Genomic DNA, 26,019 nt, shown 5'->3' with positions numbered 1-26,019 from the left:
TTTTTTCAAAATTTTAGCTTATGAAAAAAATTATTTCATTTTTCCTTTCTATTTTCTTCTTCTAAAAGTGTTTTTGAAAAAATTTCTCCAAACAGATTCAGAAATAATATATTTTGGCCTTGCTGACATGCATTCTTTTCTCAACATATCCATATGTTTAGTAAATCACATAAAACAAACAAATTCTATAATGATAAATGAATCATGTGTTGTTATAATACATACATATAATCAGACCGAATAATACAAATATTTTTTAGAAAAGATGTCTCAGCATTTACAAACACGCCAGAACTATAGCTCTGCTTCTTAATGCATCAACATCAAGAATGAGACAACAAAACCACAAGGAACCCTCCATTCTATAATTGGTCAGAGCTTCACCTCCTGTCAGCATTTTACCCAGTTGCAGCCTTCCACGACTTGATAGAAGTTCAAGGAACCTTTACCAAAGCATGAACAGCAACAAATGGCTCCACCAAAGAATTTAACCTCCTGAAGCACATGAACCATAAATGCTACCAAGCCAATCAAAAATGAAATCCCAAAACAAGAAACTGTGTAAAATTAACTAGAGGATGTTTGGACAAGCCCATTGCTTGCAGCTTTTGAAGCAGCAACCTCTTCTAACATCTTCCATGTGGCTTCGTGCTTTGTTTTCTGCTCTTCTAGTTTTGCTTCATCCTCCTCAAACTTACGCAAGCACTCCTCAAATATCTCGGGGTCAAGATCAGAGAAGATTCGACGAACATTACGTGCCAAATTCTGGACTACCTGGTTCCAGTGGCCCCGGCAATTTTTCTCCAATGCAGGGAAGATTATAGGAAGTATTACTCTACGGTTTTGTCTGATCAAGCTCTCAATATGATCATTGTTCCACAAGTAAAGTGCCCTCTCTGCCACCTGCAAAAGAAAGTGAAGTTCAATAGGGCCCTGACCAGAAAGGCAACAGCCTCCATCATATGCAGGATACTATTTCTGAACAAGATCATAATGTCTAAGATAACAGAAATGTCAATTGTTAACTGTTACTTACTTCTGACCAAGAATCAATAAGAAAAAAACTTCATCAATGCTATTTGGCTGCAAATTACATTTTGACCACGACTGTTAATATGACAACACCATCATAACACTCACAAATGTATTATGATATTTCTATGCTGCCCTTACATCAACCACCCAGCACAAAAATTTGCAGCACAAACCAATCAAACCATACACATAAACTATTTAATCAATGGAAAAAAAAATGCCTATCTAACCAAAATCTTTTCAGAAAAAAGAGATAAATATTATTGGTGCATAAGTTTTCATATAAATTGGGAAGCAGAATCTTATTCTGTAACATAAGTTTTCATAACCAAAGATTTTGGCAAAGTAAAGGATCATCATAAAACAAGATTTTGTATGCTATTATCTTTACCTAATAGAATTATTGTTTGCCTTTTCAAAAAAAAAAAAAAAGAAAAAGATAATCATAAAGCATGATTTTTATAAATTGATTTAATAGAAACTCCTTGTCCAGGAAGCTACAATGCCAGCAGTGTAGCACAGTTGGCAAATTGAAAATTCAGGAATGCCAACTTTAAGTTACGGAAGAGTCGAGGATCTGCAGCAGGCGTTATCATTTAAAGCCTAATTCTTATCTTCCACCCAGGCACCCATCATTTGCATTTGCATTGAACATTATGAAAATTGAAAATACATAAAAACACAGAAGATTCAAAGGACAGATAAAAGAATATTTAAAATAAGAGCAAGACAGAGATATAATATGATATTATCAAGTGCCTGGACCTCACGAATTAAGAATATTACCAATAACAGTGACAATACTATCTGGTTAAGATTATCTTCATAGCAAGAATAATTTTTATCTCAACAAATTCATAAGAATATTTTTATCAATTTTTGTTTTGCATGCCTACTCAGACCTAACTGCAGTCAATATCTTGAACTAAATTCTTATCATATCAAAAACTTTTAATGTGTTACTATATATGAAAACTGTTCCAAATCTAAAGCCAATGACATATTTCCAGCTTGATTTATAGTGCCATAAATCAAAACATGAAATAGGTTTTGATTTGTAAAAATATTAATGAATTACGATCCTAAAAAGATCAATTTTGCAGGATTTTGATAAAGTTTGAAAAGGTGGTTTATACACAATCATTAAAGATGAGGGTGAACTCAGCATTATTAAAAACAAAGATAACTGAAAAACTTGAATTGGCCCTGTCAAAGATTGGCCCTCTTTAATGTCCAAAAATAAAGTTTGAAAAGGTGGTTTATACACAATCATTAAAGATGAGGGTGAACTCAGCATTATTAAAAACAAAGATAACTGAAAAACTTGAATTGGCCCTGTCAAAGATTGGCCCTCTTTAACCAGAAAATGTGCACATCCCTGGAAAAACATTAGTAACAAATGAGATTACATTTAATTTCCAGAAACATTCTGAACAATAGGAGAATGAAAAAATCTCTAATTGGTTATGTTATAAGTGATCAGTACCTGAAAGTGTAAGCTGTTCAAGCAATGAGCAATTCGACTGAATAAGGGCACCATACATCTTTGGAAATCTGCTGGCTGAGTGGCTTCAAGAATTTCCTCTAGCTCAGTGAGGAACATGACTTCCTTTGAACTATTAGTGATGGGCCAGTACTTCAACAAACCCCTTATTACAGTATCTGCAAGCTTGCCATCTTTTTCCACGAACTGTGTAATGCAGTATGACAACTGCTGATGGTACATTGCTAAGCATTTTGATTTATGAAGAGGGATTAAAGCATGAAAGAGAAACAATTTATGCTCTTCTTTTAGTGGCAAAGCAAACCCATTAATGATACTTCCAAGTACCTCAAGAAGCTCAGCAATCCCATTAAACTTTTCCGTTTCAAAAATAAAGCTGGAGAAGATATTATAAATATATTTCCTAATAAATGGGCGATGGACCATAAACTTTCCATATATCCTATGTAGGATAGTTTTAAGATATTCCCTCTCCCTTGGATACTCTGAATCAAAAAGATCTAACAATCTGAGAATAAAAGAGTGGTCAATATATCTCTTTGCTGACTTTGTATCAGTTTCCGGGGATGCAACAAACCTAAGAAGAAACTCATACACAATTTGCAAGTGAGACCATGCAGGGTCTATCAGTGGTTCCTCATCATCCAGATCAAAGACTTCTAGAACTTTGTTTTCACGTGGCTGTGGATGAAGCGGCCTGAATAAGTTTGCAGATACCATCTTAATAGCTTCTTGCATAACAATTTCAGTAAACTTCCCATTAGCAGAAGTAACATATTCCACCAGCTCAAGCAATGTCTGTTTTTTGATTTCCTTTTCTTTTATATTCTTGGTTGAGTCAGTGAAGTCAAACACTAGACAACACAAATTCAGCTTTCTGATAAATAAGATTTGCTTCTCAGAGTTGGGAACGTCCCTAAAACTTGCCAATGCTTCATAAGGGGCAATTATCCCATTACCATTCACTTTTGGGTTTACAGACACAGGAACCTTACTCCTATCTCCATAAGCTGAGATGGAAGCAACATCAGAGCCAGGAATAGAGGCGTTGTTCGAGATCACTGGATCACCAATGACTACATCAGATGCTCCTGTACCAGTTGCATTAGGGGATGGGGTTGATGAAGCCCCGAATTCACGATTTTCAGCTGACTTAGCAGGTTTCCGAGGAAGCCTACCAAGTATTTGTTTGATCATAATTTCAAATCTAAGTTAATAGGAGAAGATCCTACAACCAATTTCAGCTTCTTTTGCAGCCTTGAGTGCAGTACTCAATGCAGCAACAACATAATATCCAAGCTTTCACAATGAAAGAAGCTAAATCCACAAGCACAACTAAAATCCATTTCCAGTTAGCACATAAACAGACCTGTAGGAGCAGTACAATTGAAATTTAAAACACCAAGAACAGGTAATATCCACGGTTGCTCCCAGATAATAATTTAAACAACACCCAGAAGCATAATCAAGCACCAAGGCAGAACCACTTATTCTGAAACATCTTAGGAAAGACCCTTTGGCCTGTAGAGAAATCAAGCATTTTAATTGCACCAACTCAGAGAGAAGAAACTAAAAGAACACTAAGCTGTAACTTTACAAGGGAAAAACATGTCTTTTTAATTTCTTGTTTATGATCTTGAGGATTGGATATTGCCGTATTGGTCCAGTATCAACTTAGTAAGAGTTTTCAAAAGCATGCTCACCTCTTTGCAAATGTGCACTTGAATCCTCTGGTTGGTGGCAGTTAAGTGATCTGATTGTGATCCACAACACCAAAGTAGTACTTGTACTAGCTCATTAACACGGGACCAGTAAAAGTGAGGGACGCAACACAACAAAGTGAGAAAAGTGAAATTATTTTAGCAAGTTGTGTTGTAGTGGGATCCTAGTAGGAGTTAGAAGAATGAATCACAGGCTAAAAAATGAAAAAAGAGGAATCTATTGATTATTGCTGTTTGAAGCAAAGACTTCGACAAAGTGAAGAAGAAGGAGGGGACAACAACCCAGAAAATATCATCCAAAATAAATACCCAGAAAACATCATCCAAAATAAATATTAAAATAAAATCAAACTCAGACAGATAGACCCAAATTTGAATTTTGTTTCGATATTATACATAATATATATATATATATATTAATAAGTTCTATATCAAATATAATTACATGTTATTAAGATAAAAACACTAATTTTGATTCACAAAAATACAAATCAAACCTAAAAAATTATAGATAAGTTTTTTTTTAATCTTTTAGATAGGTAAGTTAAAAGTAGAGATATAGTATTTAACAAAAGTTTTTTAAGATAATATAATTATTATTTCTTTGTTATGTTTTTAACACTATTTAATTATTAATTATTTTATGTAGTTATCAACCATTTAATAATAACTATTTGACATTTTAATTGAGCGTATCAAATTCTATAAAAATTAAATAATAACGAAATATACCTTGGTAATTTTGTTTTAAAAACATACGGTATTCTAATATAAAATTATAAACAAAATATTAAATTATATTTTTAAGCTCATATAGATTTATTTTTAATTTTTTAAATTTAAAATTATTTTATTAGTTCTTGTAAATTAGAAAAAAAAACTTATTTCAATCTATTTGCATAAAAATCGTTATATATCTATCAAACAAAATTTGTCTATTACTGAATTGTCACACAAAATTCACTATATTAAGTCTCTTTTTTTTAGTGAGAATATCATATTTATTCAACTGATTTACACATTGACTAATTTATATATCATTATTAATAATGTTATTGATAATTATGATAGAATAAAATAAACTTTTATAAAATTATATAACTACACAAATTAATTTCAAATTTGAGAGGGAAAGCAACTTTATTCCAAATTAAACTAAAAATGTATTTAAATTATTTTTATTATCACACACTAATCATTATTTACCTTGGTCGGGTACCCTACAAATCAAGGGTCAGCATTTTTTATAATGCAACTTGGGTGAGGTATCCCATATCCGTGCACAGACATCTGTCTAGTTGCCCAATTTTAAGGGAAAGAACCATTGGATACCAAAAATATCGCGAGTAATAAATTATACATTATTTTCAAATAAATTACATTTTTCTTTTATGAATGAAAGGGACTAAGGGAGGTTCAAATAAAATTGTGCCAAAAAAGAAAAGCTTCAATTAAATTACTATTAGTTAGTTGATTTACTGTTGTTTGGTTAGACCTTTTTTTCCTAGTAATAGCCGTTCAACTCGTGTAACGTTTATGAAATATCTAATTTCCTCGCTAGGAGGGAGGCACTTCAAAGAGTGGGATAGCTGGTCCCAAGATTTAACGTAGCTGCATATACAAGGTAGGATTCGAACCCCTGACCTTGCTTAAGCGTGGATCAATCCCTACCGTTGAACTACACGCTTGGGGTTTGTAACGTGTGATATTTTAAAAGAATTAGAATATTAGAATTAAAAATTATAATTACTAATTGTTTTAATCTTTAAAAATATAACATGGAGATTTTAATTCCTTTTATAACCATCAGGTGTTTCAATCTCTTTCATTAAGATCAATATTTTTTTGATACCCGTCAGCTATTTTAATCACTTTCATTAAAATTTAAGATCCGTCAAAAGTAATGAACACATGTTAAAATTATATACTGAATTTGAAATTTGTTTTTTCACTAATAATATATACCACCTGTCAAAAAAATAATAATATAGTTACCAAATCGATTAATTGTTACGATGGAGTAAGGATTTTTTTCATTGAGAAAACGAAACAAAATATTAATTAAAAGTTCCAATGATATGCATGGGATATATTTTAATTTAAAAAGAAATTTCATTACAATAAAACCCTGCATTATTTTTAATAATATAGAGTCTCAGTATATTGACAAACACGTTGATCAAAAAGTTGTTACAGTTTAATTGTGTTAGAAAATTAATTAATAGCTAAACATTTTTCCAATAGTTCATTTTTAAGGATACTAAAAAGTATTTCTCGAATAAGCTATGACCTTAAAAGGGTATTTAGCTTTTTTTATTTATTAAAAAATATAATTTTATCTCTTCTTTATTGTTTTCTCCAATAGTAGACTAAGCATACTTTTCAATCCCATTGTGGGAGAGTGTTTTCTGTGCATTAGATAGGGTGGATTTAAAATCAACGGTGTAGATTATTTTTTTTCTCCACATTTTCTCAATTTATCCATTTATCTCTCACAACCCCACCCATACTTAGGCAACCAGAGTCACATAAAGTGTTGCTTACACTTGCTCATGCAAAACTGCACATCCCTCTATAATCCAAAATAGCCCTGCATGCAAAATGCAAACTCAAATGCTGCAAGCTCTACCTCCCATCACATATTAAAACAGCATCGATGGTCAGCTGATAGACTTACAACGCTTACCCATGCCTCAACCTTTTAAATTATATTGTTGTTAGTAATAAAACAATATAGATAACCATTGTTCATATGATTAAAATACGTACTTAGGGATACCAATCAAGATCCAATACAAATCTCTTTTTTTTTTAACATCTCTCTTTCTGTGGAAGATTCATTCTACTAAAATCGGTATTATCTTTTATTTCCCTCTTTTATCTTTTCTTTTTTAAGATTTTCAAAGTTGTTTCTATGTCTATGACCAAATTCAAAGACCCTTTCTTTGGGGTGTAGGGGTTGAACAGAAAAAAATCCATTGGGTGAGATGATCTATTGTGTGTAAGCCAAAAGAGAGTGGAGGATTAGGAGTGACGGGCTTCGAAATTTTTAACATTCTCCTTCTTGGTAAATGGAAGAGAATGGTTAATAAACCTAATGCTTTATAGGCAAAAGTCCTTAAAGCAAGGTACGGGGAGTTGAGTTTGGTGAGTGAAACAATTGTGAGTTGGGATTCGAGCTAATGGAACAACATCATAAAAGAAAACAAATTGGGTAAAAGAGAAAAGAGAAAATGGTTTCAGAACAAAAAAATGAGGTTATAGGTTATATGGGAAATTGGGTGGGTGAGTATTGGACTTGGAACTTTCGGTGGATAAGGAATTTATTTGAGTGGGAAGAAGACTCTTTGCGAATTATGGTGTCCTCCATCAATAATATTATTATGCAGCAATAATAATAAGATAAATGGAAATGGATCTTACACCCTTCAAGCAGTTGCACAGTGAATTCAACTTACTTTCACCTCTCCCAAGAGGGGTAGGTTGAAGACACAACAATTCTTTCAGATATTCTAGGCATCCTTAGCTCCACTAAAAATGTCATGCTTGGGTTGGAGAATTCTAAATAATGGAATTGCAATAAAAACTAATTTGGAAAAAAGAGGCATCATTCATTCAGACCAACAAAAGAGGTGTGTTCTTTGCAACAAAGAAATAGAATCCACTAACTATTTATTTTTTAAATGTAGCGCCTCTCACCTCCTTTTGCAACTTTGTTATAGATGGTTTGGGATACAAACAGTACTCCCATAATAAGGCAAACAACACTTTAGCAATCATTCAGGGATTTAGAAAAAGAAAAAAAAAAACAACCAAAATATGGAATACAACTGGTTTATCATGATTTGGAGTATTTAGAAAGTGGAGAAATGATTGAATTTTCAACAATAAAAAGAAAGATATAAATCACATTATAGAAATGGTACAAATTAGAGTCTGACACTGCCTCAAAGCAAAATGTAAAGGATTAATTTTCTTTATTCACGATTGATGTTCAAACCCTATTCCATGTTTTGACTCTCTATAAGGTTGTTGATAGAATTGAATAGGTTAAATGTCTCTTTTGGTCCCTCACAATATTTTTTGTTTCAATTTAGTCTCACTTTAATTTTTTGTCTCAATTTGGTCCCCAATAATTTAAATCGTTCCAATTTGGGACTTCCGTCTAAATGATTTAAACGGAGTTAATTGGTGGTCACGTGGATGCCAGGTGGATGCCACGTAGGTGGATCAAAAAATAATTGAATACACCTGGAACCAGAACGGCCCGTTTTGGTTACATTATTGGTGTGTAAAATTTTCACCTGGAATGGGCCGTTCCAGGTCCAAAATTAACACATCAACAGTATAACTAGAACGGGCCGTTCTGATTTCAGAACGGGCCGTTCTGGTCCAGAATTTCGTGCACAAAAAATCAAAATACAAAGCAATTTTTTTTATAGGAAAAATACAAAGCATTTCAAACACTAGATTTAGTAATATTGTTAATGAAGATTAATAACATCAATCGCTAAACATTTGGGCTATACAATATATCATTAAGGATGATGCAGTGTATCATTAAGGACAATGGTAACAAGTTTTATTTCATTGTTAGTCAAACTGGAGTGAACCACTTACTACCAAATTGACACTATACAGTCAAGGATAAAACGAAACAGTGTTTTTCCTTAAAGTCATTGACGATGTACCCCAACAATAACAACCTGTTCTTGAGGAGGTACCCCTAAATCCTAAATTTTATTTTCAATTTTTGAAATACATTACGACATTTTAGTCAAGATTTTGAACTCGATAAATTTAAATCAAAGAAATATTTTGAAAAGTCTTATCTTATTTAATTTTTTTTATAGTTTTATTCATAAATGAATATTAATTTATATTTATTATATATTTATTAATATAGATATTATTAAAGAAATATAATAAAAAACATGGCATTCTGGAACGGGCCGTTCTGAATTCAGAACGGCCCGTTTTGGTGTTAGGTTTTTTTCAGGAATTTTGACGTTCACGTGCGCATCCACGTGGCATCCACGTAGATGTCACGTGGCCAATAGTTAACTCCGTCTAAATCATTTGGACGGAAGTCCCAAATTACACTAATTTAAGTTATTGGGGACCAAATTGAGATCAAAAATTAAAGTGAGACTAAATTGAAACAAAAAAATATTATAAAGGACCAAAAGAGGTATTTAACTAATTGAATACTAATTAGTTATATGACTAGATTACTTTACTTTTGTTAATGTTAAAGTACATCCCTAATTATAACCATAGAAGTATAAGTTAAACAATCTAAAGTAGAGTATTATTTAATCTTGTTTTGTAACTTTGTATATGTAATTCAATACTTTTAATGCTTTTACGTTATATATAATACTTGTTGTTTTACAGATAAAAAAAATGATTAAAATAAATATTATAATTTAAAATAAGTAAATAATAAAGTATAATGTTATTTAAATTAATTATTATAATATTTATTTAACGAGTTTATAATCTACATTATAATTTTAATAAACGGATAAATATACAATGATAAAATAAAATTATGGATTTGATAAACAAGTGATTCAAAATATAATTTAAAAAAAAAAAAAAAGAGAGAGAGATAAGTCAGCGAAGACAAAGGAAAAGAAAAAAAAATCGCAGCGAAGCCAACCCGACCCGTCTTCTTTGCCGAAGTGAACCATACAACAGGAACGCAAGGGAATATCAATTGGCGTTGGCACAGATTTGGTTGGCCTGAAACCTAATGGCTCCGAAGCCCAAACCGGCGTTGTCGCAGCCTCCTCCTCCTCCTCCCCTCGAAGATCTCTTCACCACGCTCAACAGGCACATCAACGCTTCCGCATACGACAATGCCGTCAAGCTCACAGATCAGAGTTTGTCAATTTCACTTCTCTTCTCCTTTCATCCTATCCCAAACCTTCCTTTTTGCTTTTGCTTTTCCATCGCTAACTCCTTCGCATCGCAGTTCTCGCTGTTGCTCCCGACGACGAGGACGCTCTCCGATGCAAGGTCGTCGCGCTGATCAGAGCCGACCGCGTCGAGGACGCGCTCTCCACCATTAAATCTTCTCGGAAGCAGCTCGATGGTTTTCATTTCCTCAAGGCACGCCAATTTTTACTCTCGTTTATGCGTTCGATCGGTTAATTGCTGAAATTGAGAATTGGATCTGAGGATGTGAATTGATATAAGTTTTGTGGATTTCGAATTTGTATGTGTGTGTTTGAGGCTAGGGGTTTAATTAGGGGTTAGAAAAGCTGGTTGCAGTTTAAGAAACATGGAATGGCCGGATACTGGATGGAAATGGTAAAATGCATGTTGATAAGAACCGAGGGTTTTAGGTTAGTACTTAGTAGAGAAGAGAGGGTTTTTCTGTTGGAAAGGAAAGAGAAAAGGGAGTAATGGTGCAGCTTATCCTCTAGTGTGATTGTTAGTGTGAACTTCTGACCTCAAGAGAAACTATGGAAATCAAACCCAAACATGCATTTTGTTATTAACTTACTGTCGAACCTGTGAAGTCTGACCTTTTAATTCTTTAGTTGTTTATGAACTTGAAGTTTTCTGCTGCTGTATGTGGGATTCTAACCGCATTCCAACTAGTGTTTGTTATTTGGATTCTCTGGAAATTAAAAATAAGTGAACTTGATAGTCAAGAAAAGTAGGTTGAATTTTAGGTAATTTTTATTTTTTGCAAGTTATTGTTTTGTGCATTTGTTTTCTGTTTATCTTGTTGACTTGAATCGGTTGTATTAATTGTTTCAATATGCCATTGTGACTGTATAGTTTGTTTATAATATAAATTCAAGACCATATGCATGCTCCACTGGTTTTAAAAGAAAACCATGCTGGCTCATTTGTTTTGAAAGGTTGACACACTCAAGCATGTATATATTTCACAGTAAATTTTGTTAGGGTTCATCGTGCAATGAGCTAATGCAACTAATGCTTACCATTGATTGCTGTTTTTTTTTTTTTTTTGTATTTTCTAAATAGGCATACTGCTTATACAGACAAAACAAGTTGGATGAAGCTTTGGAGTCTTTGAAGAGACAAGAGAGAAATGATGAAACTATGCTTTTGGAATCTCAGATATTGTATCGTCTTGGGAAAATGGATGCTTGCTTGGACATCTACCAGAAGCTCCAAAATTCCAAGATTGATAACATGGAAATAAATTCTGTTGCTGCCCTAGTCATGGCTGGCAGGTCATCTGATGTTCAAGGAATGCTGGATTCAGTTCGGGTTAAAGCAACAAGCAGCTTTGAATTGGCATACAATACTGCTTGTTCTCTAATTGCAAGGAAGAAGTACACAGATGCAGAACAACTCTTGTTGTCAGGCCGAAGGTTATATGCTATTTTGATTAGTGAAACCTTGATATTGAACAGAATTACCGGCATTTTCATGGTTAATTTATATTTCTTAAGTATAACTAACAACCTTCATTTCTCTTGTGATGTGTGTGCAGTATGTCTGACTTATCAGTTGCTACTTGCTAGATACTATATGATATCTACTGCACTCTTTGAGCTTGTACTTATGAATTCTAGAGCTTTGTTTAGAAATTTTATGTACTTGAAAGTTATGGTACAAACCTACATTTTTACATTTTTATCTTCACCAATAGTAATAGGTCCTTTATATTGAGAAATTAAGTATGAGTGGAATGTGGTTGAGTAAAGAAATCCCATGTTGGAAAAATATGGACAAATTGAGGCCCATATAAAGTGAAAAGATCCATGAACCTAATGCTTCATAGTTTTGGGTTGATATATGGCGTGAGGCCCATTGCTGTGATCATGGTACGTACACTGAATTCAGATCTCCCTGGTGTTTCTCGAATCTGGATGCCCTTGCCCTAACAAGTGGTATTTGAGATGATGGTTTGACTTGGACAAGGATTGGAGAAGCAATAGTTGATCAATGGTGTTACAAGTCATGTGGCTTGGTGTGTGGTAACACGTTGATCAAGATGTGGCTCTTGTTGAAAGTGGACTTGGTGCTCGATGAAAGTTGAATATTGGAGGAAAGGCTTATACTTGAGGGGGTGTGTGAAGGACATACTTGTTCAACATGTCTTGTCTAAAGAATTAAAGGTAAATAATGGGAAATCAATAAAGGTGACAAATAGTGAGTGGAATGAATAGAACATGTAGACCTACATGTGTTAATTGGCAGAAATTTTCATGTTAGTTGGACCAATGGTTATGGCTTCTTTGAAAGTGGATTTGGACTTAACTCAACCTTACAAAATCAACTTGTAAGGTGAGAATTGCCTTCCGCCTATATATACTCTTTATCTTTAATCAATGTAGAACTTGAATTTTTTTCCAATACATACTTTCAAGTCTAGTACTATTGAGCTTGGTATGTGAATAAATAAATAATAAATGACCTTTTTAAATGATCTAGGATAAGCAACATTTGGGTTCTCTCCTATACTCTCTTATATGTAGCACTATTGGACTTACTACGTGAATTAATGGCGGGTGACCCTTTAGAGTGGATCTAGATAACTCAGATACAATCTTAGATAGTAGTTATGAGTTTAATTCAACTCTACAAAATTGGCTTGTAAGGTGAGAGTTATCCCCCACTTATATACCCTTTGATTGTCTTATCTCTAATCGATATGAGACTTGAGTTTTTTCCAATATGGTTGATTCAAGTTATTTGTATCTAAGAAGTATGTGGAGACCATTAGTAATTTATTCATTCTGTCATTCAAGGAGGTTGGTTCTTGAATAGGTCTGGATTGAGGTGGAACTATTATAAATTTTCAAGGTGACAAGACATCCACCAAATTTAAGATTTGTTGAGATATTGGTTCATATATATTTTCTTTTATGATTAGTTTTGTTTATGATTGGGTTATCCTTATTAAGTATTGTTGTTGATTTAGAAAATCGTATTTGAGAGAATCTAAAAGATTTTTGAATCCTTGGTGATTTTTTTTGCAAGTTATAGTTTGATTATCAAAATCGATTAAGGTGGTTTAAACATGTACAAAGAAGTCTACGAGAAACATCAGCAAAAGAGTAGTTTATATGATTTTTAGTCTTGTGAAAAGGAGTGGGGAGACCAAAAATGGCTTTGGAGGAGGTTGTCAAAGGAGATCTCATGGTAAATAATATTCCTAAAGCTTTAGTTTTTAACCGTGCCTAATGGTGTGTGGTGATCCATGTAGCCAGCCGCACCCAGTGGGATAAGACTTTGTTGTTATTTCGTTGTTTGATTATGTGTTTTCCATTTCCCTAATGAACTTAAATTTGTTGTGTTAGTTGTGATGGACTTATGCAAATGAGATGCATGTAAAGGGGCTAAAAACACTAGCATTGATTTGGGCCAAGGGTGCAAGAAGGGCAGGATGGAAAATATTTAATCTAATGACCTGTAGCATAATAGTCAGTCGACATGACAGTGGGAAATGGGTGAGAACGAGAATTCAGTTGGGTGGGTGGGGATAAATGTGAGGAGGGCTGGGAGTAAGAGGATTGAGATATTAAGTAAGGAATTGGGGCCTAAGGACTGGAAGCCAGACCCTTGAAGTTGTACGGTGTTTATATCTTAATTTTCTTTTTTGATGATTGTGAGAGTGAGGAGCCTTTGATCCTCTTCTCTGTTACTCTGTATTTGGAGGGTATATTCCTCCCAACAAAATTGTAGCCGAGCTCTAATCTGGGAGCTGTGGTACTGTATCCAAGGATGAGAAAAATGGAGAAGCATTGGAGTTGAAATTCTTGAAAATTATTAGACGACTTTTAGGTTCTGGATTAAGGATTTGAGAGAATTTGAAGGATCTTTGATAATCTACTAGTTTTGGTATATCCATTAGGAGACCTAGAGGCTGAGGAGCCTTGGTTATAATTAAAATCAATAGCCTAATTTTTGGGTGACAGAGGTTCTCAGGTTATGACTTGTGAGTTATGAGTTATGACTATAAGATGGTTGTACAAGAGGCTTTGGGTTTGGTTTTAAACCTAGTGATTATTCTTATACTGTTTTATCTCATAGTGATTTTTTTTTATTCACAAAGCTGGTGCACATAGGCATGTGACTAGCTAAATTGAATTCTTGTTTTTTGGTGTTCATATTGTCATCCGTTAATTTCCTCTAGTTTGAACTCCTTTTAATGGCCTAAATACATTTTATCCCATATTCTATGTATTGTGGTTTTGGATTTTCTGACATAATTATAGATTGGTTGCTCATCCCATTTTGGGTACGCTGTGTGTCTGCTTAAGTGAGTATAAGTTCTTTTACAAGAAAGAAAAATGTGTTATGTGGTATTGTGTTGTGTCCCCCATCAAGTTTTAAACCTGTTTAGGTCTTTGGAATACAGGCAGGTAAAGTATAGGAGTACAGATATGGTGCTAGAGTTTCACTTTTAAGACAATCTCAATCATGTCCGCATCACAGCCAGCAGTGGTTCATTGAGTATGGCTCAATATCTTTCTGTTGATCTTTATGAGATTGCCTAAGAGTTATTACTTGTTAGGATCCTAAAATGGTAAGTGCTTGGTGCTGGAATTGGGTAGCTACAGTGAATGTTGTGCTATTGTTATATCTTTATAGAGAAGATAACATAATAAACATCTGATAGTTTAGCCAATTTTCTAGACAAGAACTGATTTCACTGTTGATTTTCAGCTAGACGTGCACAAACCACATTGATAATATGTTTATTGAATCCCTTATGAAGGGCCTTGTCTAACAGTAATGCACGAAGCTATCTGCTATAGTTGTACACCAAATTCAGTTGCTTTTTTTATTAAGCTCTAGAAAATAGAAATGAGGCACAATCTGAATATCTTGGTTGATTGTTTTAACTAAATTTTGCTTTGATGTTATTGTTTGTTTTACTTATCTATTAGTGGTACTTACTTCAATAATTGATAACCTATTAAGCCATGTACTTATTATGTTCATATGTTTTGGATCAGAATTGGTCAAGAGATCCTGATGGAAGATAACTTGCCTGATGATGAGATAGAAATTGAATTGTCTCCTATAGCTGTACAATTAGCCTATGTCCAGCAGGTAAAATTTTGATCTAAAAAGTTTATTACTCCTTCAAAGCTCAAACAAGTATTATTTTTTCAAGAGCCAGAAATATTAATCTATCATAGATGAGCAGATTCTTGGACGTAAGCAAGATGCCATGGAAGCTTATACAGACATGATTAAACGAGATATGGCTGATGAATCATCAATTGCAGTGGCAGTGAACAATCTTGTTTCACTGAAAGGTCCAAAAGATGTTTCTGATAGCCTTAGGAAACTGGATCGTCTAAAAGATAAAGAGACTCAAGGCTTTCGCCTGGCTCATGGACTGGACTTGAAACTTTCAGCAAAAGAAAAGGAAGCAATATATGCCAATAGGATTCTTTTGCTTCTTCATGCTAATAAGATTGAGCAGGTCTTTCATCTTTCTTGTCTTATTGTCCTTGAATCATCAATTGTGTCATTTGTTCTTTCTTTTGAAACTTGGCTAGAGGGCATACTGTTAAGTGTTGATGATTAATGTACTATTAAAATTTGTAGGCACGAGAACTTGTTTCTGCATTACCAGACATGTTTCCAGAAAGTGTGATACCGGCTTTGCTGCAAGCTGCTCTCTTGGTTAGGGAGAACAAAGCTGGAAGGGCCGAGGAAATACTAGCTCAGTTTGCTAGTAAATTCCCTGAGAACTCCAAGGTTGTTCACCTAGCCCGGGCTCAGGTGGCTGCTGCTGCTGGCCACCCACATATTGCAGCCGATTCTCTGGCCAAGATATCTGATATTCAACACATGCCTGCTACTGTTGCCACCCTTGTGTCTTTAAAAGAGCGAGCTGGCGACATTGACGGTGCAGCTGCTGTGCTTGATGCTGCAACTAAATGGTGGTCTAATGCTATGACCGAGGACAATAAGCTTAATATTATAATGCAAGAGGCTGCTTCATTCAAGCTCAGGCATGGGAGAGAAGAGGATGCTGCTCAACTCTTTGAGGAGCTTGTCAAAAGCCAGGGAAGCATAGAAGCACTAGTTGGGTTGATAACAACAGTTGCCCGCATGGATGTTCTTAAGGCAGAGCTTTATGAAAAGCAGCTGAAGACCCTACCTGGTTTAAAGGGAATTGATGTGGACAGCTTGGAGCGTACTTCTGGAGTGAAACAAGTTGAGGGTCCTCCTGTTGGTGTTCCTGAAACATACGAGGAAGGAAAGAATAAGACCAAAACTAAGAAAAAGAGAAAGAGAAAGCCAAGGTATCCTAAAGGGTTTGATCCTGCAAATCCAGGTCCTCCCCCAGATCCAGAAAGGTGGCTTCCCAAGAGGGAGAGATCAACATATAGGCCAAAGAGGAAGGACAAAAGAGCTGCTCAAGTGAGAGGGTCTCAGGGTGCTGTTGTTAGAGAAAAGCACGATACTGGTGCCTCATCTAACAATTCAAATCCTAAATCAAACCAAGGAGCCTCCAAAGGTGCTGCGCAGAATGCAGCTTCCGAGCAAACCAAGCCTTCATCCAAATCAAGAAAGAAGTCTAGGAATTAAATAGGACTCATGCTTTTTGATAAACTTTTTTATTTGACAATTTGTTAATGCCCATTTTCAATGACTAAGATGAGGGTCCATACATACATTATGTGGGTTCAATTTCAAAACCGTCAGTTTTGGTTCAAGCAATGAGTATATCTGTTAGATGCAAGCATCAATGTGCAAGTTTGTCGTGCGTAGTTTGTTTTGAGTTTTGGGGAATGATGATGCATCATTTCCTTTGATTTGGCTCTGCTCTTTTCCAATCGATGTAGACCTCTAGTAAGATAAATACTTAAGAAATTAAATACATGAGAGCGATAATAACTCCTAAAACATTATCCGTTTAAGAAAAATCTCAAAATGTCCTTGCTGATAATAATTTCCTAAAGATAAGGGTAAAACTATAATTTACATTTCTCTCCTTGCATTTTCTTTGATTCGTAATGTCTTTATCTGCGCCCTGAGGAAAACATGCAACTGCCTATCAACTATACTTGTGTATCGTTTCTCCCCCTACAGAGGCAATATGAATCTTAGATAATGATTATCTTAGGAACTCATCTTTTTAGTCCTTGCTCAATACGTTTCAAAGATTCAATTGACTCTCTGGGGATAATTGTGGTGACATAACAGCTTTTAGTGAATCATCTCGTCACCAGATCTTTAAAACTCCAAACTGAATTGGTAGCATTATCAGGATCCCTTGCTTTTAGCAATTATTTTTACTGAATTGGGTAGTATAGCCTCAATTTTGGTACTGTAGATTCAGTTGAGCTGTATTGCTTCATTGCTTCAATTAGGGAGACTTTGGTTTTATAACAGACATTTGCACTAGAACATGCGATTTTTATGCTATTTCCACCTTAACTTGTTCTGCTTTAATTTGTTCCAACTTGCTTACCTAAAAAAAGGCATCAAAGTGTATTGTATATAATATATACCACTCCCTCTTTCATCATTCTCTGCTATCACAAAAAGTAAAAGAAATCCTTAGCAGTTAGCCATTGGAGACGTCGAGGCCATCATCATTGGTTTGTATCAAAATCTCCACTCATATCACTAATGATTGAACAATATATATCTATAAATAAGTTGGTTTTCTTTTTAAATGTCCCACTATCTCTAACAAGCAAATAGAAAGTGTACCCTCCTAGTCATAAACCGATCTCGTTCATAAAAGAATGGTCTATTTTAACTTTATTCGTCTCTTAAATTCAAGCTAGAAGAGTTATTTAAAGTGATTCCATCTACAGTTGACTCTACTCTCATAAGAACTTGGGTTTTTGGCTAATTAAGGTTCAGAAATCGGTGACAGTGCTCAATTGAAACATAACTTTTGATTAAAATGGTAGTTAATCTTCATATTGTTTTCTAGTAATCTTCCATGAGCGGAATAAAAAGTAATATTGAATCATTAAATTCGTATATTTACCCACACTTTACATTTTAGTTTTTAATTTTTATACCTAGAAATTTTATATTTTAGTTTTATATAAAAAATTTGTATTTTAGTCATTATATATCGATTTAATACTATTTTACAGGACTATAAAACTAATGATAAGAACCAAAATATAAAATAATTATTTATATAAAAACTAAAATTTTTATATAAGTACTAAAATACAAAGTATGAACAAAGTACGGGGAAAGGACAATTAATTAAAAAAAAAACTTCTTAATAAGAAAAGGACGTTCTATACCAATAAAAGGTATAAAAACCAAAATTGAATTCTATTATGTTTGCCCTTCGGTATCCACATACCATGTCCTACGCATGCATTTGATTATCATTTTTCATGGGGGAGTTTCACAGATTCTTACATAGATTTTGGTATCTCAACTTCAAACGTATTGCTTACCTTTGCTTCTGCAAGCAACCCAAAAAGTGGAAGTAGTAATATATTTTCTATTCATTTGATTTTAACGATTATAGTGAAAATAGGAACCAACGTTTTGCATATCATAAAAAAGCTGTTTTCTTTATATCTAAAAATTATTTTATTTATTTATTTATTTATTTAATATATATATATATTAATTTTGGGCAAGCCAAACCGCCCAGAAAAATCATCATCCTCTGCAGAGGATATCCAATCAATCAAGGTCTCCTCCGAGACCTCTAAGAAAGGGTCATCTACCCAAGCTGAGTCATCTACTCAGCAGGCTATTGTAAAATCTGGGTCATCTACCCAGCAGACCAAGCCATCTGACTATGTCATGGCTTTACCAGCCCTTCAAGCCCTTCAAGATTGTGGGCTTACCAATCTCCCTTCCAAATCATGGAAACAAATATTTTCAGAAGAATCTAATGAACTCTTATGGGACCAAAACCTGAAATCAATTATTTCAGAAATAGCCAAATCCAAAATCACCTTGCAACCAAAAGAGTTGGTTGAGCAGCCTCGGCCAATTACCCAAAAACAACCGTCTTCCTATCAACTGAAAGAAGGAAGATTTTATCCAACAATCCAAATGGAGCCCGAATTCTGGGATCCAAATCCAAATAAAATTTGTGAAATCATCTTTCCGCCAAGTTTTCTATTTAAACCCCTGAGTCTTAATAAGACCAGGACATTTTATGAATTTATTTTGGTGGATACTAAATCTGTTTCTGTAAAACACCATTTTCAAAAGGGGGATAACCAGTTTATCACCCATTCAACATTTCAAATTCTTAAAGTTCTAACTTTCAAAGATTTTGAAAACAAACCAAATCAAGTCAGGAAGTTTTCCCAGCCTTTTGATCCGATAGGATATAACTACTGGGATTACATTAATGCTTGGACTTATGTTTTCTGGTTACAGAACAAAAATCATAAGCATTCTTGGCTTATCTATTTTAAACAAAAAATCCGATATTTCTTCCCTCAGTGGTTTTCTGAATGGTGGAAATATTTTGGACCGATTCAAAGCATCCTTCCCCAGGACATCAAAGAAGGATACAATCAATTTAAATCAAGGTTTGAAGAAGGAAATAGTGCAATTCATCCTTCTCTTCACTTCTTTTCAAAAATTTTCCTGTCCTGGATTTTTGCCTGGCAACATCAATATAAGAAGAATTCAAAGCTTCTTCCTATCCTGGGGAAACAAGCCTCAGTCAAATGGTGGGATCAATTTGACGCATCCCGGGCAAATACTCAAGGAGTGGCTCTATGGTTTCAAAAGAACCCAAAGAGTCTTAAAGCTGCCGATCCAGAAACCTGCCAGTTTCTCAACCGGAAAGCTAAAATCGCTGCCGCACTTGCAACCGCAACCAGTGATGAAGCTTTAACCACAAATCTTCATCAAATTCTTGATCTCCTACAGACAGACTCAGAAACCAGTTCGTCAAAATGAAAAACTAAAAAGGAAGTCTCTTCCTCATCCGGATCATATTTCCAGAATGAAGATGACTGCTTTGGTATCAATCTTAATGAAGCATCTGAAGAAGACTAGATTACTTCAATCTTCAAGATTATCCAGAATTATTATGATAATTTTGTTAAGAGGAGGACATGTCCATGTTACAACTTGGGAGTTCCCTGCTCCACATATCATCATCGTCACTTATCGATATTACTCCCAGACTATGACCATGGTCATCCACCCAATCTGAAGAAGTCAATCAAAAGTCAACAATCACTGCTCCTTTTGCGGAAAGGAACTGTTCACTGTAGCGGAAGCGGAAGTGCACTGTTCACTGTAGCGGAAGACTTCATTTTACTGTTGTAACTTTAGTTTTCCTATAAATTTGTATCCTGCCCACATTAGAAGACAGAACTTGTAATCGAGAGATATCTTCGTCTAAGAGAGCCTAGAGTGAGAAATTCCTCCTTCTCTCTTGCCTTTGTAATTTCTCTTCAATCAATACAACAATTTTGTATTAAACTTATCTTGCATTTCATCTTCATAAAATTTGTTGTGAAAACCTGGGATTTGTAAGCCTAATTCGTCAGGTGTGCCCTTGATATCCAGTATTGTGCGGACTACCGCCGAGTAAATCTGGTTCATTGTTGCATGATCTGCATATTCCTTCTTTTCCCCTTTTTCTCCTAGATCCACATATATATATATATATATGTATATATATATATATATATATATATATATATATATTGTCCAAAATTGTATGGATTAAAATAAATTAAAAATACTAAAAACAAGTTAAAATACATGGTAAGAATTAAAATGAGTAGTTTATGAGTGTATGAACTAAAGCGTAAATATTATATAAGTATAGGGTCAAATAAGAAATTAGATTTATAAAATATTTAAAATAACTTTGATATATTTAAATATTTTAGAGGATATTCAAATATTTTTTAAGTATGTAAAAACATTTTATTTATGTATCGTAAGGGAAAAAATAATATTTAGTGGATAGTTAATACACTTTTAAAGAGAATAATAAACTTCTAAAGAGCATTTAAAATTTATTAATTGTTTAATAAAATGTGTACATCAAATGTAAGTATGGCCTTCAATTAATGTACATTATAATTTTAAAATAGTTATTAAACATGCAATAGCAAACGACTTTTTCTTTCATAAATCACATTGTAATTTAAAGAATGTACCAATATATATATAATATAATATTATATAATATAATATAATATAATATAATATAATATAATATAATATAATATAATATAATATGATTTAAAACACAATTTAAATGTGTACTGCCCACATCGGCACCAGGGCCCACTTCAGTGTCCATGAGATCAGACTATGCTAACTTATCAAAATGGGCCTAATTGCCGCCTGATTAGATAAACCGATAAGATTGAGATCTTATCAAATCGTAACAAAACCCAAAATGACTCACGGGAAAAACCCTAATCCACACTAAGGTACGTGCACTATATATATGAGACCTATTTACCCATAGAGACTAACTTAAGCATTGGAGTCTCTTTTGCAAGTACCAACCCCATCTCGGAGCTGCAGAAGTATCAAGCAAAAGAGGCTCACCGATCTTGCCTAGAGATCACCTCCACGCCGATCTCAGGTAAGAACAGTTTGGCGCCCACCGTGGGGTCGAAGAAAAAATTCCCTTCGGCCGCAGCAATGGTTTCCACTCGCAGCAACAACAGGCCGTCCACCAACGCTCTGAACAACGGGCCCAACATGGACTGAGCCACCGCCACTGAGACCCTAGCCGAGCAGATCGAAATCCTGCGACGGCAAAACGTCGCCGCCATAGCCACCATGCGCACGCAATATGAATCCGACATTGCGGCGTTGCGAGCCAAGAACGAGCGGATCCGAGCTCAGATCCCACAACATCCCCCATCATTGGATAATCCCCTTGAGGATGAACACCAGTCACCCTCCCCACTTCGGACGAATCAGTCACATGCCCCAACGCCACGCAAAACGGCGAACATCGGACAAGGACTGCTCCAGACCCCGGGCCCACTAGGTGGCACCCCTTCATCGATGGCATCATGGAGACGCCTCTCTCGCTCGGATGGAAGCCACTAAACATCGACCGATATGAAGGCATCTCAGACCCAGACAAACACCTGGACGTGTACGTCACCCAGATGAATTTGTACACTGATGACGATGCCATCATGTGTTGTGTCTTCCCCACCTCGTTGAAGGGCCCCCCCTAAACTGGTACACCTAGCTACCACCGATATCAATCAACAGCTTCGACGAGCTTTCAATACGTTTCATCGCCCAGTACACCACCAGCCGTCCACATCACATAACCTCGGCCGCACTGGCCAACCTTCGGAAAGGGGACACCGAGTCTCTCAGGAAATTCATGGAACGCTTTGTCGACGTATCTGTTAAAATCTGGAACCTCAACCCCGAGGTTACTTTGCACTCAATGCTAATGGCACTCAAACCAGGTCCTTTCATCGACAGTCTCTGCAGAAAACCACCCAACGACATGGATGACCTACGGGCATAGGCCGCCGGGTACATACAAATGGAGGAGCATGTCGAGTTTCGCGACAAAATGCACGTAAAACCAGGTGTAGTAACCCAATTTCGTCCGGGAAATATTAATTTTGTTCTTAAAAAATAGAAAAATAGGTATATGCAAAAAAGAATAAAAAAGGACAAAATTTCAAGCCCGGAACGGGCCGTTCCAAAACCAGAACGGGCCATTCCAACTTTCCAAAAGGTACTAAGATTGCAGGCCTGGAACGGGCCGTTCCCAATCTGGAACGGGCCGTTCCAGCTTTCCTAAAAGCCCTAAAATTTCTAGCCCGGAACGGGCCGTTCTGGATTCAGAACGGGTCGTTCCAACCTTCCAAAAAAGGCTAAAATTCTAGCCCGGAACGGCCATTCCAAAACTGGAACGGGCCGTTCCAACCTTCCAAAATACCTCTAATTTTTGCCCCAGAACGGGCCGTTCCCACAACTGGAACGGGCCGTTCCCACAACTGGAACGGGCCGTTCCCACAACTGGAACGGGCCGTTCCCACAACTGGAACGGGCCGTTCCCAAACTGGAACGGGCCGTTCCAATTTTTAAAAAAGACCTATAATTTTTAGGCCAGAACGGTCGTTCCTGAACTATCAAAATACCTAAAAAATTTAGCCCGGAACGGGCCGTTCCCAAACTGGAACGGGCAGTTCCGAAAATGGCCGTTGTGAGTAAAATTGCCACCCCGGAACGGGCCTTTCCGGATTCAGAACGGGTCGTTCTGGTCCCTCCAGAAAGTCTATAAATAGCGCCCTTCCCCTTCCCACACACACATCTCTCCCCCTTTGGCTTTCCCAAAGGACACCCACACACATCTCCACCTTGGACCAGAGGGAACCCAGAGAAGGAGACCCACTTCTGTAGCGAAGAATTGTGAGTATATTAAACTCATTTCTTTTATTTATTTTTATATCTGTCAGTAGTTCTTATTTAAATTCAAAATGTGATTAAATACCAAAATATAGTGTTACAATATTTAATGTAAATATCTGGAATTATTGTATCAAAATTTTATTGGAGGAATGATTAACTAGATGTGACATCTTTTTAACCTTTGAATTTAAAGTACAAGTTGTGACAACTTATCTTTAAATTTTTCCTCCAAAAAACGAAAATGTCCAACCAAGAAATTTTTTAATCACAACATCTATAACAATAATTATAATTACAATTTTATTGAATTGACTTTGGTGTACACCTTGGTCAATTTTATATTTTTAGGGTGAATGAGCTTAGACAGTTCAAGAATCCTATATTTAACAAAAGTAAATCTAATTAAAAAATATCAACACACAAATATTTTCTACAAAGAACTACGTGACTCTGATTCTTCATTACACATGAAGATACGTAGGAGCAAGAACTAAATCTTGTCGAGCTAAAAAATAAAAAAAATATTATCCTCCTTTTTATATAACAATAATAATTTTAACCTTTTTTTCAATGCATAATTTAAATTATTTAAATAAAATATATTTGATAATTTTTGTGAGATAAATATTTTATAAATTATAAATAATTAGTTTAATTAATTAAAGGTAATCGTCTTAGGACGAACGTTGTGAGGTGTTAATACCTTCCTCACACGTAATCGACTCCCGAACTCAAAAATTTGGTTTTCGTAGACTATTTTCTATTTTATGGTTTTTCCAATGTTTTTCCGTAAAAAAAATAACATTGGTGGCGACTCCTCTTTTTCAATTTATTTTTCGCCGTCCCGTCGCGACCGAGGTTGCTACAGATGGCGACTCCACTGGGGACATTTTTGAGAGTCAAGCCTATAATAATTAGTTAAACTAATTAATAACTTTTAAAAAATGTTTGTCTCAGTTTTATTTTATTTTATTATTATTATTATTGTTTATGTCTCTTATTTGTTGTTTGTCTTATTTGCATGAATTATATAAATATGTGTTTTTAGAATTTTGTTTTTTTATCATATGTGCTATGTTTTGTAGATTTGATAGTATAAGGTTGCTCCCTTTACACACTTCACTTACACAATTTTACACACGTTTATGAGTGGGGTCCTATGCCCGGACTTGAGTGCAACTTAGGGTAGTAAGAGGTTGAGTAGTAGTAACCTTCTTGATGAACATCTTGTTTGGTTATTACGAAGGCCTCACTTAGAGTTTGATCCTTTCAAGGGTATTATCACCTCTAATAGTTTACTTATTATTGTGACTAATATCCTAAGAAGGGTTATTGGCTCTAGGAACCTATTTTAGAACTATAGTCCCACCCTTTTGAGAGGAACACGTGTTAGTAGTCCATAGAGTTTTCAACTTAAGGATGTCCTTATTAAGTATCACAGGAGCAATATTCTACCTTTACGTTCGAATGACGCAAAAAAAAAAGAGAATTTTATTCCATTTCATAATACACATCATACATTTTTTTGACTTTTATCATATCTCACGCATCTTCAATATAACATTCATCACCACAAAACTATTCATGCATGCATGCATTCATCTACATTTCATAATTCATTCATGATATACATTTTACATCTTTGCATAATTTTTTTTTTTATGAAATCATGCATACAACTTTAAAAGATTGCAATTGTGATCATCATTGACACTTGTTTCTAAAAAATGAATACAGTTCTCTCTTGCATAATTCAAAGTAAGATCATTATTCCATTTGAGCATTTAGTCTAAAATGTATCTCATAACATTCAATATTTTCATAATCTCCCATGACATTCACGCATAAGCATTATTTATATTAAGTAATCATGTTAGGTATATTCATCAACATATCCATCGTCTTTTCTTATCATTCTCCATAATTGCATTCATTCTCATTTCATCATCCCGAATCAAATGCATTTGTTTCTCTAAAAAACAAAAAAACAAAAACAAAAAGAAAAACAAAAAAACATTTTTTTCATTTCAAATTCTGCACTCCAACATTTTTCTTTTATACATGCATTTCATAGTAAAATAAAGGTCTAATTGATTGCTCATTCATGTTATGTTAAAAAAAAAATAACAACTATCTAATTTGATTATTTTCTTTTAAAGAGGATGTTAAGCAAAAATTTATGCAATGTCTCAAAAAAAAAGGAAACAAAGAAAAATGGGGAATAACATGAAATTATTGTTCTCACTTACATTTAATTCTCAATCAAGAAGATGAGCTCTTTGACAAATTAACTTGTCAATTGACGTGGTTTTAAATCCATTTTTAACCTTTTGAAGTACTTATTTCATTAACTTGCATAACAAGTTGTGTTGTTATCTTCATTGTCATAAATTGTCTTTGTCCCATTACATCTCATAGTTTTCT

The 26,019-nt window shown here is 34.7% G+C and overlaps 2 protein-coding genes across 5 annotated transcripts; one reads left to right on the top strand and one right to left on the bottom strand.

Annotated features, from left to right (window-relative positions):
* Positions 1 to 156: 156 nt before the first annotated feature.
* On the bottom strand, positions 157 to 4,583 carry LOC109810680 (serine/threonine protein phosphatase 2A 59 kDa regulatory subunit B' eta isoform). Of its 4 annotated transcripts, none has more exons than XM_020374206.3 (3): positions 4,243 to 4,570; positions 2,522 to 4,060; positions 157 to 903 (listed from the first exon to the last, which is right to left on the bottom strand). In XM_020374206.3, exons 2-3 carry the CDS (start codon positions 3,734 to 3,736, stop codon positions 568 to 570), a joined length of 1,551 nt encoding a protein of 516 aa, XP_020229795.1. In that variant the 5' UTR covers positions 3,737 to 4,060; positions 4,243 to 4,570; the 3' UTR covers positions 157 to 567. The 4 variants fall into 4 exon arrangements, 3 of the variants coding, with proteins under 3 accessions (XP_020229795.1, XP_020229796.1, XP_029129669.1); XM_020374207.3 differs by having other exon boundaries at positions 2,522 to 3,908; XR_014431740.1 differs by adding an exon at positions 1,037 to 2,413 and having other exon boundaries at positions 763 to 903; positions 2,522 to 4,583.
* Positions 4,584 to 9,897: 5,314 nt separating this feature from the next.
* LOC109810673 (uncharacterized) lies at positions 9,898 to 16,960 on the top strand. The gene is made up of 6 exons (XM_020374188.3): positions 9,898 to 10,148; positions 10,241 to 10,377; positions 11,266 to 11,618; positions 15,216 to 15,312; positions 15,410 to 15,691; positions 15,817 to 16,960. The coding sequence occupies exons 1-6, from the start codon at positions 10,019 to 10,021 to the stop codon at positions 16,804 to 16,806; spliced, it is 1,989 nt and encodes a 662-aa protein (XP_020229777.1). The 5' UTR covers positions 9,898 to 10,018; the 3' UTR covers positions 16,807 to 16,960.
* The last annotated feature ends 9,059 nt before the right edge of the window (positions 16,961 to 26,019 follow it).

Source organism: Cajanus cajan, chromosome 2 (genome assembly GCF_000230855.2).
Source record: "Cajanus cajan strain Asha chromosome 2, NIPB_CcT2T_4, whole genome shotgun sequence".
NCBI lineage: Eukaryota > Viridiplantae > Streptophyta > Magnoliopsida > Fabales > Fabaceae > Cajanus > Cajanus cajan.
Note: the sequence above shows the minus strand (reverse complement) of the source record. Positions and strands in the feature narration are given on the sequence as shown.